Below are 17,252 nucleotides of genomic sequence, written 5' to 3'. Positions count from 1 at the left end.
CCCCAAAAAACAGACTAAAAAGCAAATACTGCTCTCTTTTTTTCTAAAAGTCTTGATTACTGGAAAGATTGTTCCTTTTTCTTCATAATGGCCTTAGCCATCTAGTTTATAACATTCTATTTGTTACTTTTCCTCCTTTTCCAGGTCTAATTTTTTTTTTTCTGAATAAAGGAATCTATTTTAGTTCCATTTTGAAAGATAAGGGGTGAGTCTTTCAGGAAAGTTTTACATAAACCCCTACTTAACAGAGCTTGATAGTCCCTTGTCTACACCACATAAGAAAGATGGGCTCAAAAATCCTTCTAGCTGCAGAGGGAGCAGTGTCTGGAGAACAGTGCTGGGGCTCCCTAGGAATCCAGCCCTCTGGGTCAGCAGAGTGCCTGGATCCAGTTGTCTACAGTGTGTCTGGCTGACACCTCCTGTGTGGGTTTTAAAGTGTCCTTAACTCTTAGATGCCACCTACAGAGATAACCATATGACATTTTCCAGGCTTCAGGGAGTGGAAATGAGAATTCCACTTGTGCAGATCTGTTAGGCTGGTGCAACATTGCCCTGTTTTCCTGCCACAGGGTCAGCACATTGGTTTTGCTAGAGCTGCTGCCCATGGCTTTGTGTCCACTGATTTGGAAATGCTCAGCCTTCATGGATTCCGTGAACCCAGTCCTGGGACACTGACAAAATCCCCAGAGAGTTTTAATTATTTATCATTGATCATTTAGTCTACACTTCATCTTGGATGGCCCTTTGTGTGAAAAGAATGAAAATGTATTCTTCCATGTCTCATAAAGCAACAGTAGAGGCCTTGAGGCTGTGGTGCATCATACCAAAGATAACATGGCAGGAGTTTTCAGTTAAAGATGGAATGCTGAGAAGAACAAGCATGCAAATAAGATGTAAATCACTAACATTATATTAAAATACTTCAGAGAATTTGAGTAAATAACCAGCCATTTAGATGGAGGTGAGGGGTAGGACAGGGCAGGTGATCTGTGACATCCTTCCTAAGGGGCTCAACATAAAGTTCTCATTGACAGCCCTTGGAAGGTTCCAGAAGGTTTGGTGGGAGACCTAGCATAGCCAGGAGGGCATCCAAAATGGAGTTCTGGGGACCATGCATTCTAAACATCTCCTTAAAAAGCAAGACCCTGATTGACAGCAAGCCAAGCTATATCCATCAACCTGGAAGTAAGTAGCTTTTCCTTTTATACCTTCCAAGATAAAATTTCGAGGAACAGGACCAGGGATTTAGCTCAGTGGTTCCGCCACCTGCCTCGCAAACACAAGGTCACAAGTTCGATCCCCAGCACCTAAAAATAAATAGATAAATAAAATTTAGAGTAACAAATTACTTGATGAACCCATTTTGCCCAACAATGTTTTTCCTGGGTAGCAGTCCTGTATTTTCACTCTGCCCTCTGCCATGATTCTGTTACATAGTGGCACTTGCTATGGTATGATCTTAGCTTTGGCATGATGCTCTCCATATTCTCTCCCTGTCTTGGCAGGAAGAAGCTATGCTCCTTGCCAGCAGGGGGTTTGTCCATGTATTCAGTGCACCCAGAAGAGTGTCTAGTACACAGTGGGTGAACAATAACTATATACTAGACATCAAGTATTATTTATTTCACTTACTTTTATGTTAAATAAACAAACCTATAAAGTAGGTCCATTTTAGAGATGTGAAAACTGAGTTCAAATAATTTGCTCCACCGACGTCACACAAGTAGTAAAAAGTACACGTGCTCCGGGCTTCTTAATGCTTCACTGTACAGCCGCATCACATAGCTAGCTACTTCATTACCAAAAACTAGTTTAAGATAATCCCGAGAGCCTTTTCCAACCAAATTTTAAAATTATGGTTGTGCCTTTTTGTGGCATCATTTCATGCTCCAGAAACTACATCTAATTGCCTGTTTGTTTAATGTTGAGATGAATCAGTGCCACTGAGTTTGACTCTCTGTGACTATTCTGTCTCTGAAAAGAGTGGGTGTGGGTGTGTGTCGGTTAGGGGACACAGAAGTTGGTGTTCAGTAATGTCCACAAAGAGTAGCTGTGGTCCTCAGACAGCAGCTGCCTCACTGGATTTGATTCTGACTGAAGAGACTCAGACCATCCTCCCTGATGAATTTTAAAGGCAAACATGAGCTTTTCTAAGAGATTCCCTGAGGAGGAAGAGAGACAGATAACAATGGGTAGAACATTTGGATAGTAAACTTATGGATGTTTCTAACTAAGAACAAACTAAACAAAAGTGGGAAATCACCATGACAACTTGAGAGAGCAGCTACTAGATTCCAGATTAGCCTGCAGCTCCCTCTAGAACTCAGGGAAACTCTGAGAAAGCAAGAGTTTAAATGGAAAACAAGTCATGTGAATTCAGGTGAATGAATCTTTGAAAGATAGGAAATAATCCAGGTGATTGGAGGGTACTATCTCTTAGCTAAGTAGGAAAGTCACTGTGATATTAGACTTCAAAAGACAGTGTTTTTCAGTATATTTCCTCTCTTAGACCACACTTCCATACTGATTTCAAATTGTGTGTTCTTGGTCCATCCAATTTCTTTCCTTCCTCCCATATCTAATATACTTTTGCCTTATGAAATATACTCATTCCTGTCCCACAGGGGGGTGTATATGAGTGCATCATCTGTAAAGTCTCATGAAGGTGCTAGTATTTATTCTGAATCCTTTTCCATTCAACACAGGAAACATTAGCACTTACTCTTTAACAATCAGTCATTTATGTATTGAGCACTGACCCTATGCTTCCCTGTTGCAGATTTAGAGAAAGATATACTTTGCCTACATTCAAGGGAAACCAAAATCTATATAAAAGAAAACAATGGCAACATAAATCAAATGCTGAATTATGGAAGAATATTGATTCTTCAAAGGACAGAGAAGCCAGTAGGAAAGCCACCTTCATGGTGGAGGAAAATACACAACAGCCTCCATGAAGCCCAGGTGGGGCTTGGCTTTTACAAAGACAGGAAGGTGCTAGGCCTGAGCCCGTGACAGCAGTTGACCATTGAAAAGTTTGATTTAAAGGCGTCAGCTTACCAATTAAAAGGGTGTATGCTGGGGGACAATTCTGCCTCTGCCAACTACCAGATGTCTGAGTTGGGCAAGTTGCTGAAACTGTTGTAAACCTGAGTTACCTCATCTTCAAATGGGAAAATTGCCACCTACTTCATAGGGCTGTTCTGAGGGCTAAATGCAGTAATCCAAGCTGAACACACATGCATTAGCACTCACAAAATGGTGGTGAGAGTAATTATTTTTTACTAAAGTTGAAGAGGTAGAGGATTTGATGAATGGGCCTAGAAAGTCACTGCAGTTCTTCAGCAAGGTATTGCCTTTAATTAATGCAGATTTGGGGAAGATTAATCTGGCTGTGGTTTGTAGGATTGATGAGGGAAAGACCCTGAAGACAGGGACTCCTATCAGGAGCCCGGAAGTGTGATCTTGGCTTGATTTTTATAAAGAACTGAATTAGAAAGATGGCAGTGAGAACTGAGGGAAAACGAGAAAGGGAAATGAAGAATAATCTCTAGAATTTGATGACTTGATCTAAATGTCACAGATGGTCCTCAAGCCTTGAGTTGTAGAAACTTAGTAAGGCACTGACGGCAGGGTTTGCCCAGGGCTCTCACCCAGAGGACAGAGGAAACTTGGTGTGCTTGGGGCAGAGCTACCAGAAGGCAGCAGCCGGGAGCACAGCAGTCTTGTGTGTTTTCCTTATACCCCAGGAGCTTTGCACAGTAACTGACAGGAGAGGCCCCAAAAGCATTTTTTGAATGAATGAGTGAATGAATGAATATTGGGAACATTGTACACCTACAGGTACTATAAGCTCAGAACAATGGTGTCAAGTAGATAATTACATTGTAAACAACAGGCCAACCTTCAGTGGGGCTATATAAAAATCCATATTTAATCTAGGAAGAAAAATGCCTGTTTCTCAAGGAAAAATTAAAAAAAACTATCCATCCAAAAGAAAATAATCATTGTTGAAACTTGAACACAGATACAAAGGGAATTTTCTAATTGATAGAACATAAAATAAACATATTTTAAAATGCGGGGCGGGGGGCTTTTTCTTGTATGTATCGTTTTATTGTCTCCATCCTGGGTATAGGATAAAAGAAAACCCTTACTTGCTTGTTAGAAGAAGAAAGCTCCTACTTGAAGTTCCTACTTGTCAGATGTCAGCTGAAAGCTCTGCTTATGGAATGTGCTGCAGTGTCAAACTCTGTTGGATAATTTTAGACAAATGTGTCATGTGTGTCATGGAAATACGGCATGCTGTACATTAGTGATTTCCCAAGTGTTTGGATCAGGTAGTCATGTGCTGAGAAAGTGCTCTTCATCTAGCCACACGGTGTACTTGCAGAGCAGTGGGGAAATGCTTTTGGTGAAAATTACTTTAGTCAGAAAAAGAATCCATTTTCAATAGGTGCCTTCTAACATCTTTCAGACAATGCATTGTATTAAAGAGGCATTTTTTGATTAATGTTTTATAAACATTTTTCAGCATGACAGCTTAAAGTCCCTGTAAAATTGTAAATGCGTGCATAGTGTTCACTTCCATAAAGTCAAATGCCATCTCATAAAGTCTTGTTGAATCCTGTCAACCATGGTGACACAGAATCAGTACCTGGGAGCATTACAATTAATTTCCTTCACTTATATTACTGCAGTGATAGCAAGATGAAAAGAATCCAATATTTAAATTTTGCTCTAAAAAGAAAACTCTGTCTAGTAAGTTTGTTTGGGGTTTTTAAATTATTACTATTTTTCCTAATTAATGAATGTAGTAAAAATGGGGTAACAGACTGCATAGTGACTTCATGATGAGATCTGGAAAAAATGCAAATCTATTCATTCAACACACTCCTTTTGAGCACCTCCTGTATGCTCAAAGATAAATAAGAGTTACCGGCTCTAAAGCTTACAGCTTCGTGCAGGAAATGCCAAGATACTGGATATACAGTGAATTCAAGGATATATATATACTGGATATACAGTACAGTGAATTGAAGGATAGAATTGGTAAGCATGGTATAGAAACCAGCTACCGGCCAGCCTGGACCTCTTGGCATGGCTTCTCAGAGGAGTCAACCCAAGAACTGAGGGCTAAAGGATTCAGAGGTTCAATCGTGGGTGAGGAGCATCCTAGCAAAGGAACACAGGTGCAAGGCAGGTACGACAAAGGGACAGGCATGGATGGGAGAGAAAGCCAAGTGCTCTTCGTGGCCAGAGCAAAGCTGAGTGGGGAGACGAAAAAAGTTGGAGGCCAGACCATAAGCTCCTTGAATGCCACGCTGAGGAGACACCCCCACGTCATAAACTCCCTGATGATTTGATGTCATCAGATTTGCACTTCAGAATGTTCACTCTAATGGTAGAGCAGAAAACAACTCAGATGGGGCAAACCTAAAAGCTGAGAGCCTGGTTTGCAGACGGTAGGGGAGGTGCAACTGAGAGCCAGTGGTGCCCTGAGGGAAGGTAAGGGCACAGAGGTGTGAGTGCGCTAATGTGCCTGGTAAGTCGCTTAATGCAGAGTGTGTTTGTTTTCCATCGCTTTGAGGAATGCCTGAAATAATCAAGAAGATAATGCAGGCATATGACATGCTGGAGAGAACTTCCTGTTTAATTTGACAAATGTCCACACAGCTACAAGTCGTCACAGATCCTCTCTCTTTTTCAAGTAAGGCAAATGATTGTGAAAGGCAAAGTACGACAAGGGCCACCAAGACCTGTTAGGAAAACAGAATCTCCCCTTTTGATACAGAGAATTGACTCAGCACTGTTGGAAAACCAAAGGGAAGGGGCCATGAGGAGACACCGGAGTAATAGCTGCAGGAAGTGCCCGGGGCTGGGGAACAAGTGGAAGGCGCTATACCCAGACCCTAGGAAGAGGAGCAGGGTGGGGCCCAGGTCTCTGAGGAGGGGCAGTGGTGCTGGGGACCCCGAGGGGCTGCTGCTGACAAGAAGCAGTGACACTGGAAGCACCAGCACCCTCCCCTGCCTTACTCCCCTGCCAGCAGAACCCTGCAGGAGGAGCAAGGAGGTTCTTGGGGGAACAAAAGGTGTGTTTGAAGATGAGAGAAAAGAGCTGATAATGCCAGAAGAGAGCTTCAGACAGTTGGCATTAGGGCCAAGGATGGAAGAGGACACTGGTACAGTAGAAGCTTCTCAAGGGCCAAGCCTTGGCTGTGTAAATCTATGACTTCGTGGCATTGTTGTGGCAGCCTGGCAGTCACCTCCCATGTCACCCAGACGGAGGCTCAGAACTCAGTCACCCCTGGAGAGGGGAGCAGAAGGGCAGCAGGGAGAATGAGTTCCCAAAGGACGGCTGGCCTGGAGAGCTGACTGCGTACAGACCTTCTGCTTTCCTGACTGCAATGCCCACCCCACTCAATCCAGAACTGACCCTGCCCACAGCAGACACCTGCAAATGCTGCACCACTGTGCTTTGGACTCCGCTGGGGAAGCCTCCCTGACCACCAGACCTTTGAGCTCCTCAGCAAAATGGCAAACACGGTGGTTTGCACAGACCTGTGGGTTGACTGTGAGGACCAGCTCAGTCAGTATGGAAAGCACTTGACAGAGCAGGACATACACAGTAAGCGCTCGGGACACACTAACCATGGTTATTGTCATTGCTGTGTGTGCTGCCTGATTCATCGCATGAAAGGGACTTTCTGGTGTTGCTTACATGTAGATGGCTTGTGTATTTTGCAGTGGCTTCTTGGTTTACCTGTTGTAGCAGCAGCACCTGGCACTGTCCATATGTTCTCTGCTGAGCCCACTTGAGCTTGCAGAGAATGACAGCCCAGATTCTTAGCCAAGAACGGGGAACTCTGGATATTAAGCATAGCAGCCATAATTGAATTTAGAATCCAAAAGCCATTCTAAGATTTGTTTAGGGACAAAATATGCCCATATTTCTATCGCTTGCACCCTTTGGCTTCCCTTTTACTATTCCCCTCCACCACCACCCAGTTCCTTGGCATCGCCTTGTTGGGCCAAGGAATGAATAATTTTTCTTGGAAATAGAAGTTCAGGTCTTAATATTTTGCCATTATAATAACTTTCCAATACTATAGTATCAGATGCTGTTTTTCAATAATAAGTGGATTTTTAAAGCTTTTTTTTTAAAGAGTTCTTTGACCTTGTTGTTTTTTTAATATATACATATTGGTGTGAAGACAGAAATTGTGCTAAAACCTAAAGCTACTTTGGAAGCTCGAAGCGAGTTTATGTTGGAACGGGTTAAGTGTTTTCAGTTTAAACACACACTGTATTTGTTTTTTTGTTTTTTGTTTTGTTTTGTTTTTTGGTACCAAGTGTTTTCAGTTTATAGCAGTGATATCTGAGGCTGTGAAAAATAAAGCAGCCATGAAATACATTTTTGCATAAGGGTTTGAAATTTATTACGAGGTAAAAATAATTGAGAAGGCCAAGCCTTTCTCTCTGTGTTATGATAAAAAGTTATTTGTGTGCCATCATCGTGCACCCTCTGGAGCTGGGGTCCTTTTCGGCGGGCATTCTCAGAGAAGCCCAAAGCTGCTCGGCTAGAAAGGCTGACAGAGTGCACAGAAGTTCTGAGGGCCATGGGCTCATTAAAACAATTGGTCATAATGCTTAAACTGCTAGAGCAGCTTAGGAAGTTATGTTCTGTGGCAGCTGCTTACAAAACATATGAACACCCTGCCCTGTTATAATCAATTGGTAGACTCACAAAGTAGTGTTCATTTGTTGGGTTTCCATTAAGACTTTGTGGAGTTTAAGGGCCAGGGATTTACCTTAGTTGTTTTGCCACCTGCTGCGCAAGGACCCGAGTTCGATCCCCAGTACCAAAAAAAAAAAAAGACTTTGTGGAATTTAAACATTCGGAACTAATTTTACAATTCACTCTCCATACACAAATTGTATGAGCTTTGCTTGGTGATTGTAAAGCACTTTGAGATCCTGGATCAAAAGAGACTGCAGGACTGGAGTTAGCTCAGTGATGTAGATCGTGTGCTTAGCATACCTGAGGCCCTGGATTCAATCCCCAGCACCAGAGAAAGGGAGGAGGAGAGCAGGGAGAGAGACAGAGACAGACAGAGAGAGGCAGACACAGACCGAATAAAGAAAGAATGAATATGCAAAGATTTTATTAATATTCATGCAGCTATAGTACCTCCTACAGTACCAGTGTGTACCATGTTATCCTCCCATATCTTTTCAACCCCTGAAAGTGAGCTTTGGGGCTTTAAAAAGGAGCCACACTGGCCTCCCCAAAGATCAGCAGACTGTCTCACCACTGAGCAAAAAGAGATCCATTTTTAACTTCTACTCACCAGTATTTTTCAGCCTTCTTAATGCAAGTCCATGACACATAGCCTCCTCCCTTTGATAGATAGGCAGAGTTATTGGTGCCCTTGAATCCTGGCCACCTTTTCACTTTCATCTCTTCTAGATTGAGCTTAGAGCTTTATGTAGTGAAAGGAAGAAAGATTTGTTGACTTAGTTGAGACTTTCCTGTTTCAGTTCCGTGCATTCACATGGGGAGTTAATGGTAATAACCTAATCCAAAGTTCCTGTCTTTTTTAAAAAATAACTTTATTATCAAACACACACACATACAAAAATTAAAGCCATTCAAAGAAGAACAATGAAAGGGAAAAAAACTACAATAGTATTCAAATACAGTAGAACTCAACCAAAACAAAACTGAAAAGCACTTAAACATTTTTCCATATAACTTAAAAAAGCATCTCAAGCACCATCAAGACACCAGAGGATGTGATTTGTTTCAGAAAGATCCCCTAAACCAACACTGAACAAATAATGATCTGGAAAAAAACTCCAGTTAGTTAGCAGACTCCACATAAGCCCAGCTTCTCCCTAATTTAAATTTCAATACAGTCATATGATATGCAATGGAAACACAATCCAAGAAATATGTTATTAGGCTATTTCATCCATGTGTATCCTTACTTACACTTTCAGTTTCTCACACTAGAGAAACTATTCAGTATTTACACGTGTGTCCTATTTATTTCTCTTAAGAGGATGGCCTCAGTGTGCAGCCATTTAGCAATAAATGTCTCTAGTTTCTCGTTCTTTATGGCTGAGTAGTACTCCATTTTATTTAAAGAAAAAAACCACATCTTCTTTATCCAGCTTCCATTTAATGGGCACTTGGGCTGTTTCCAAGCTTTTGCTATTACGAACTGTGCTGCTATAAACATGGGTGCACATACATCGCTGTGGTATGATTCTTCTAATTCTTCTTCTTTTTTTTTTTTTTTTGGAACCAGGGATCAAACTTGGGTCCTTCCGTTTGCAAGGCAGGTGGCGGAACCACTGAGCTAAATCCCCGGCCCGATTCTTTTAATTCTCTGGGGAAGATACCCAGCAGGTTAATAGCTGGGTCGAATGGGACCTCTAGCCCTAGTTCTTTGAGGTATCTCCATACTGATTTCCACTGTGGTTGCACCAGTCTGCACTCCCACCAACAATGGAGAAGGGTTCCTTTCTCTCCACAACCCCGCCAGCATTTGTTATTGGTTGATTTCTTGATACCAGCCATTCTTCCTGGGGTGAGGTGGAATCTCAGTGTTGTTTTCATCTGCATCTCTCAAATGACCAGTGATATTGAACATTTTTTCGTATATTTATTTGCTGTTTTTACTTCTTTGTCTGAGAAATTCCTGTTCATATCAGATGTCCATTTTTGAATTGGATCTTTGAATTTGGGGGGTCTGATTTTTTTCAGTTCTTTGTATATTCTAGATAGTAGTCATTTGTCTGAGGTACAGCTGCCGAAAGTTTTTTCCCATATTGTAGGTTGTCTCTTAGCTCTGGTGGTGGTTTCTCTTGCAGTGCACAAGCTTTTTAATAAGATGAGATCCCAGTTGTTGATTCTTTGCAAAGTTCCTGTCTTAATGGAGCGTGTCTGTAGCTTGATGACAGCCTGAATTTGCCTCTGGGTTTTGTTTTCCTTGTTTCTCAGGAATTCCAATGCTGAAGATAGTGTTTGCAGGACATGAGCATCTCTCGCTAATCTCCGTGCCCTTGCTCATCTACCACCCAGCTCAGATCCTCCTGGGCAGCATGCTGGTGCCAACGATAAAGTCTTGGATGGTATCAAGGCAGAAGGTGAGACTCCAGAGTGATCTTCCTGGGATCCAGATTAGACAGAAATGTTAGTGCTGGATCCGAACTCTGTACACTTCAGCTCTGCCTAGCACATCATTATTCTTGAATACATATTTTCATGACTAAATACCGTAACAATGGTGCATTGATGAATTTCAATTGGAACAGGACTGAGTGTTTTTAATTAATACAAAAGGCAATCATACCTAGATTGTAGTTTTAAGTTCTCTTTTTACTTCACTCATATCAAAGGGTGTATTTCATGGTGCTCAAGGTGGGCCCCACGCCCTTCTTTGGCACACCATCTCTTTCCCACCGCGCCTTTCACCCGTGCCCTGATTTCACATGCCCTTCTAACCATGGTAGAACCCAGACTTATCTAATGCTTCCTTCAGTTGTCATTTGCAAGACACAGAATTTCTCTGTACAGCACAACTGTTTTTGAGTGATAAATAGAAAAGGAGCCTGCACTTAGTGGGCTTTCACGCGCCTAGTGCGGAGACTTGTTACCCACTAGATCGCTATGGATTTGAGTTCCCAAATTACCAACCGAAGCCAAGTAAGCCACTGATTCAAACAAGTTGAGATGGTAGAACATGGTACCGCTGTTGGAGCTGGCTCCCTCCCAGCAGCTTGGACTTGCCAGCACTTGCATTTTTCTGTACGTGAGACAGTGACTGTGATCAGGAGAGACGCGGGAAGAAGAGACATCTGTGACAAGGTGTCCTGAGCCATGTCCCCAGCGTCCTGGACACAGAGGCCACTGTAGTGGCCCCGGTGAGTGTGTGCTAAGCAAGTGTCATTCTTCGCCTGGTTCTGAGGTGGGACCTGACTCAGCTGCCTGAATCACAGCTTATGTACAGTGGCGTTCAGAGCAGACTGCACTGTGTCCATTTTGCAGATCAGGAAGTGAGCTGAGAGAGTTGCCCAAGGCCCTGTGCGGGGCTTTGTTGGTGCTAGATGTAAGACTTAGGGGCCCTGGTTTCTTTCATATCCCAGTCTCTTCCCCCAGCACTGCAGTGACACTGCAGACACAAATAGCATGTTTAGAAGGCTCACGCAGGCCTCCAGGATCGTACTTGAGAAGTTTAGGAGATGCAGTGTATTCACTCATTCAGTTATCAAACAAAATGTTAGTGATGCCTTTCTATATCAGGTGCCATCCAGCTCTGAGCCTCCTGCTCCGAGTTAGGAGAGGAGTGCTTCAGTATCTTCTTTTACTACTCATCCACTTGAAAACTCTCTCTTATATTTATGCATATGTTTATCAATGCATTGTGTGCTTTACCACCCAGAACTTAGAAATTTCCACAAAGGATGGGAAAACTGTCCGAAAATGCTATTCTTATCGGTAATAGCCAGTCATAGTGAACAGCAAATTAATCACCTTTTTTCTTTTAGATGTTCCAAAGCTCTGAGATTTATTCTTCAGAGTAACAGAAGCATTTTCACAAGGGAGACTAAATTGGACAATACTGTTCATTCTACCTTTGCATAGTCTTAGAATAATCCAGGAGGCCTGAAATATTTGACTACTGAAATAAATACAAAGAGTCTATCCTTGCAGTATCCATGATTACCTTCTCTGCTTTGCAGACAGTACTAATGAGACCCATGGCCACCATCTAGTGTAGACCAGAACTACATGAGTAGCCAGGACAGGCTAGGGGAGAAGACACAGTCTGCCGGCCAGGAAGGTGGGCAGGTGAATCTGTATCCGGAGGTTTGGATGATTGATGACATAATGCATCTGTGTGAGCATGTCAGTCAGCATTCCCTTGCTAAAACAAATACCTGAGATGATCTATTTATAAAAAGCTGACTTGGCTCACAATTTGGGAGGTTTCAGTCCATAATCAGTTGGCCTTGTTGCTTTGGGCATGACAACATATGGTGCCAACGTGTAATAGATCAGTACCACTTACCTCATAGCTGGAAATTTAAAAAGAGAAGACCAGGGCTCCACAGTCCCCTTTGAGAGTTTCATCCCAGAGACTGAAGGACCGACTGGAGCCCACCTTGTAAAGGTTCCACTACCTCCCAGTAGCACCAAGCTGGGAACTATGTCTTTAACTCATGGGTCTTTGGGGAAGATTCCAGCTCCAAACTAGCAGTGCGCCTCTTCTTCCTTCTAGAAGTGTAAGTTATCTGGTGTGAACTGATGCTTTCACTTTGCTCATAGACACCGAATAACTGAACAACCTGTTTCCCTTTCTTGCAGGGAGTGAAGTTGACAAGGCCAACGGTATAATGGAGCTGCACTCTCTGTAACCATGTATATATATATATACAGGATTGTACATACAAACAGCTCTGAAGACTTGTACTTGTGAATGTTGCTTCAGTGCATATTTTTATTTTTTTATAGAAAAATACGTTATACCTGTTTAAGTGCCTTAAAATTTGTTCAACAAGAGCATTATTTCCAAAACATGCTCCATTGGTTACTGCTAGGGGGTGGTACAGTATTTCAGAGTTAATTTCTGTTTTCCTAATGCAGAAACAGTCCTAAGAGGGACAAAAAGCTACCATACCTTCCCTGTATCACCTTTTGTGCAGTACGACTCTTTAATAGTTACAGTAATGTTTGAAATGAGGTCACACCATCAGGAAAATGCCCTTCTGATGACAGTGAACATTTTCAGAGTTTTCTTCATGCATACTTTGATTCATGGTGTGATTCTTTTTTTTTACAACTGGGACATGCCTCTTCCTTATCAACTCAGCAGGGGTCATGGATTGAATAGATGCTAAAAAGCATAAGATACCTCTGCATTCCTTGACATCATTTTTTTAGACATTCCTTCAAATAGTTTCCACACAGAAATTCTTCAGTTTCATCATGAGAAATTGTGGTGTTGTGTCTTAAATTTATTATAAGCTGCTTCAAAGGAAGGGCCTGATGTTTGAGTTATGAGTGAAGTAAGAATGTGAAGTTTTGAGGTAAACTAAGGAATTTGGTTTTCAGGGTTTTTAATTATATCTCAATGTGTTTTTACTCTTTCTTCTGTAATTTCTTTCTTACCTGCTTCCTACTACACTTGCACACTTATAAAAGCCAAACATGAGGCACACAAAACATGTTCATCAGTTTGAGAACAGCAGCAATTGATGATGGATCATATTCACATTCCACAGTTAAGACCAGAATTATTCTTCTGTCACACAGATGTGCTGAACACTTTCCAAATTTCCTCTTTCAGTGAGAATAGCCTGTTACATCATTGAATTAAGCACACTTAAGACATTTGAGACTTTTTCATAGATTTGAGAAATGTTTGGAACATTCTTTAAAAAGTTAAAATCATATTGCACTTATGAATAAATGAAAACATAGGGGTCACAAATGCAAGCAAATGTTACATAGACACACTCTGTCTAGCCAGATGGGAAGAAAAACTGGCACAAAGAAATATAAGACCATTCGTTAACCAGAATATCAAATATAAATCTGTTCCCAGCTGGACATCAGCTTTCAAAGAGGTATCCAATATTTGCTCTTACTGTGGACCCAAACAGAGAATAAAGCAGTATGTTAAAGCAAGGGAACATTTTTTCTGTGCTTTCTGCACACCATCCTGTTACTTTGTCTCTGTCCTTTCTTGATTTGACACACAATGTGGCGTCCTGGGTATCACTGGGGCCACACTATCCTCAGTAGCTTTCCTTGTGGTTGTGTTGTTGTTATGCTGACAAAAAACCATTCCTTCAAAACTTCCTAAGTTTATCAGCAGTGTAAATTTATGTTATTGTTAGAACTAGGTCTCATGTTTTGTTACTTTGGATTCATTTCTATGTCATTGAACCACGTAGACTTCACAAGAGTCCTACCTGCAAAAACCTATTCTAAACAGGCTGTAATATACAGTTGTTGCATATTACAGTGTCTAAAACGACACTAATTTTACTTTTTTTTATGCTTATCTATGGAACACAGAAAGGTTTTCATTTTGTTTTTACAAGCTTTCTTGAGTTTTAGAGTAAATGGAAACGTCTGTCTGTCCAAGCTGTCGTAAAAATACTTTTCCCTTTTTATTTGAATACTGATTTTCTTTTCAACTTATCTACCTCTCTTGTCTAACACCTATAGTAGGTGTGATATGGGATAAATTTCAACTGAAAATGCCATGATAACATTCTATCTTTTGCTTTAATGTGTTTTATTTTCAAGTACTCTTCTTTATGTGGTGCATTTTGGTGGCTTAGTGATATGTTTATGGCTTTTTTTAACACAAATGTAGCACATTTTTTCATAAAGAACAAGAAATAAAATTTGTTTTTAATTCATGTTTATTGGGATTTAATTACTCAGATCTTAAAATATTTTTATGTTTATGCACTGTCAAGCTGTTCTATGCATTTGTTTTGTCCAAGTGTATTTATAAAAGAAATAAAGTATGTTTATTCATTTTTCCACCTGGATTTTTTTAAAAGGTTGATATGACATTCAATTGTTTAAGGGATGGTAATGTTGATCTTTAACACATTGTAAGTTTTAAATGTTTTGTTTTTTAAAATTCTTCCCTATTCTGTTTAAAATTAACATACCTCTGGTGATGTTCAGTGTTTATGCTAAATACCAAAATTTTTCAAAAGGATGGTTAAGTGATGAAGTAGATTATTTATGATGAATGGAAAAGAGAAATAATTCTATGATTAAACTTCGAAATGTTGAAGAATCACAAGAGAATCTGTGGCTTATTTTTAACCTAATTTCAGATGCACTCACTATGCCTTCCAAGTATGCTTTGGAGTAGCTGCAGCACTGTTGCATCATTTGTGGAAAAATGGAAACTTCTAGACTCTCAGGTACCCAGGCCTCCCCCATTTTATGATATGATGATCCAGACCTGCTCTTTGCTTTTTCATTAGAGATTTATTTCTTGTGCATCAGAGTTGAGGACCAAAAGAGAAACATACATATTTTAGCTACCCTTGCCATATTTTTTAACAATAAGAAAAAAATTTCCACATGCCTTTCCCAAACCCAGTGTTTCTTTGATGACCAAGTTACCTTGTGTAGAACTTCATACCTTTGTGCCCTTGGTTTTTTGAGTCAGGTTCTCACCAGTCCTGGCTGTACCTGTAGCCCAGGCTGGCCTTGAACTCATGGCTGTCTTCCCTTGGCCTCCCATGTGCTGGGATGACAAACATCCACCACCTTGCCCAGCATGCATGTGCTCTTGTCTTTGCTGTCTGACAGAAATTGTCACCTCCTCTGGGAAACTCCTGGCTTCCCAGCCAGTGCTGGACATGGCCCTCAAGTCCCCTGAAACCCTTGTATGTTCTAACCATTAGTTTATGTTTCCGTCTCCTCCAGGGTGCCACTCAACTGCTTTTCTTCTATGCTCCACATGATACCTGGCTTAGAGTAATAGCCTCCCCCCAAAAAAACCACAAAAGTTTATGGATTTTCCAAACTGTGATCTTTATTTTTAATAGGTAGGATGTGACTACAACATTGTGAGAGCTCTTCCCTACCTATTGATCGTCACTAATTTATAAGTAAATCGGACCTTTTTTACTGCCTTTCCTATCCTGAATAAAACCATGATGTTGGCTGGTGCTGCTCATAGAAGTGCATCACTTTGTACCCGTCCAAATATGAATTCTCCAAGGCAAGACTGCACGAAGGGTGTGCAAAGAGCTTTCACCCTGTATGCTTTGACAGCAGGAAAAGCCCTCAGTAATACAAGCTCAGTCTGATTAGGTTGCTCGGAATGAGTGAGGACATTATTTGCATGAGAAATAAAAGATTTTCTTATAAAAATGTTGATCTATAAAAATTAGGCCAAAAAAATTATCATCATCATCATCATCATCAGTTTATATGCTGTATAAAGAATAAAGAAAGTCCTGTAAGACTGTTTTCACTTTCACAAATCTTATTTACACTCTAGGACAGCCTTTCTCAAATGTGAGTGAAACACTAACCTCATTTAAAGCAAAAAGAAAATTCCCACAGACTGGGTGAGTACTTCTCTTGCAACCGGATTATGAGGAGCTCTGACTTCAACGTGCTGTCACTTTCAGTCGGCCGGCGCCAGTGCGGTCAAGGGTGCTGAACTCAGCACCGTGCCCACCTGTCTGGTGGTCACCCTGGAGGAGCCCCGTGGCCATCCCCAGGCCTCTGTCCCCACTGCGCTACCACCCCAGGTCTGCTTGGGCCATGCGTTCACCTTCCCGGACATGGAGTGCGGCTCCCTTCACCTCTCAGCAGATGGGCACACTGGGCGCCTGCATGGATGCACTCACTGCTGAGAGCAGACATCTCCCCACCCGGCTCCTGAGCCCCTCCCTGCCTCTGCGAACTCCCACGGGCCGCCTTCCCCAGCGGCTCTGGAACATGGAGCTGTCTTGGGTGCCATCTCTGCCTTCTTGGATGTGCCTCGGCCTCCCTGCATCAGCTGCGGGATGCCTTAAAAAGCCATCTTCCCTTGATGGCTATGGAAGCTGAGAGAAGCTTCAAATTTCTCTCTTTTCTCTAGTTTGGACTGCCTCCCTTTCTTGAACTGGGCACTGGAACAGTCGAGATGAGGATTCATGTATGCCCGGGACAAGACACAACCCAGGGGGCGGGAAAGAGAAAAGGGGCCATGCTTTTACATCCTCCGCTGGCTCTCTGAGGTGGCCGGGCCCTGTGCTTCTCTCAGGGGCTACTTCAGTCTCCCTGCACATCCCAGCACCAGGGAACCTGTCCTCAGTGTCCAGCACCTCCTGAACGGCTTCGCTGTCAGGCTGTACCAAGTTGCCTTTGTCTGCCTGCCTCTCCCCCTCTTAATGCTTCTCAGTGGGGCCCCCTGCTTGCTTTCTTTCTGTAAGTCTCATAACTAGCAGAATGCCTCCTGCAGAATGTTTACTGAATAAAAGGGTAACCCTTAAGCTCTGTCCTCCATGATGCTCTTTTGTTTCTGGAGGACAGATGGCCTCAGGCTGTGAAACGGAGATGGCATGTGACTCCTAATTATCATCAGTAAATGGAAGTCACCGTACTAATCAATCTACAGATTCTCCTGAAAGGACTTTTTTATAATAAAACAATCAGTACAAATAATGATGAGAACTTCAAGCCCAGAATATCTGAGACCCAGATAATC

At 41.9% G+C, this 17,252-nt stretch overlaps 1 protein-coding gene across 2 annotated transcripts in view; it reads left to right on the top strand.

Moving 5' to 3' along the window:
• Slc10a7 (solute carrier family 10 member 7) overlaps positions 1 to 17,092 on the top strand; it is a 245,218-nt gene extending 228,126 nt beyond the window's left edge. Inside the window, exons 5-6 of one of the 2 annotated variants that reach the window (XM_087193353.1) lie at positions 10,010 to 10,155; positions 12,377 to 17,092. In XM_087193353.1, coding sequence (XP_087049479.1) covers positions 10,010 to 10,155; positions 12,377 to 12,406 — 176 coding nt within the window. In that variant the 3' untranslated portion in view covers positions 12,407 to 17,092. The remainder of the gene's footprint in view (positions 1 to 10,009; positions 10,156 to 12,376) is intronic. The other variant, XM_004868926.3, reaches the window with a different exon arrangement.
• The last annotated feature ends 160 nt before the right edge of the window (positions 17,093 to 17,252 follow it).

Source organism: Heterocephalus glaber, unplaced genomic scaffold (genome assembly GCF_053883595.1).
Source record: "Heterocephalus glaber isolate CG9 unplaced genomic scaffold, H.glaber_assembly_v1.0 deba00001587, whole genome shotgun sequence".
Classification (NCBI taxonomy): domain Eukaryota; kingdom Metazoa; phylum Chordata; class Mammalia; order Rodentia; family Bathyergidae; genus Heterocephalus; species Heterocephalus glaber.
Note: the sequence above shows the minus strand (reverse complement) of the source record. Positions and strands in the feature narration are given on the sequence as shown.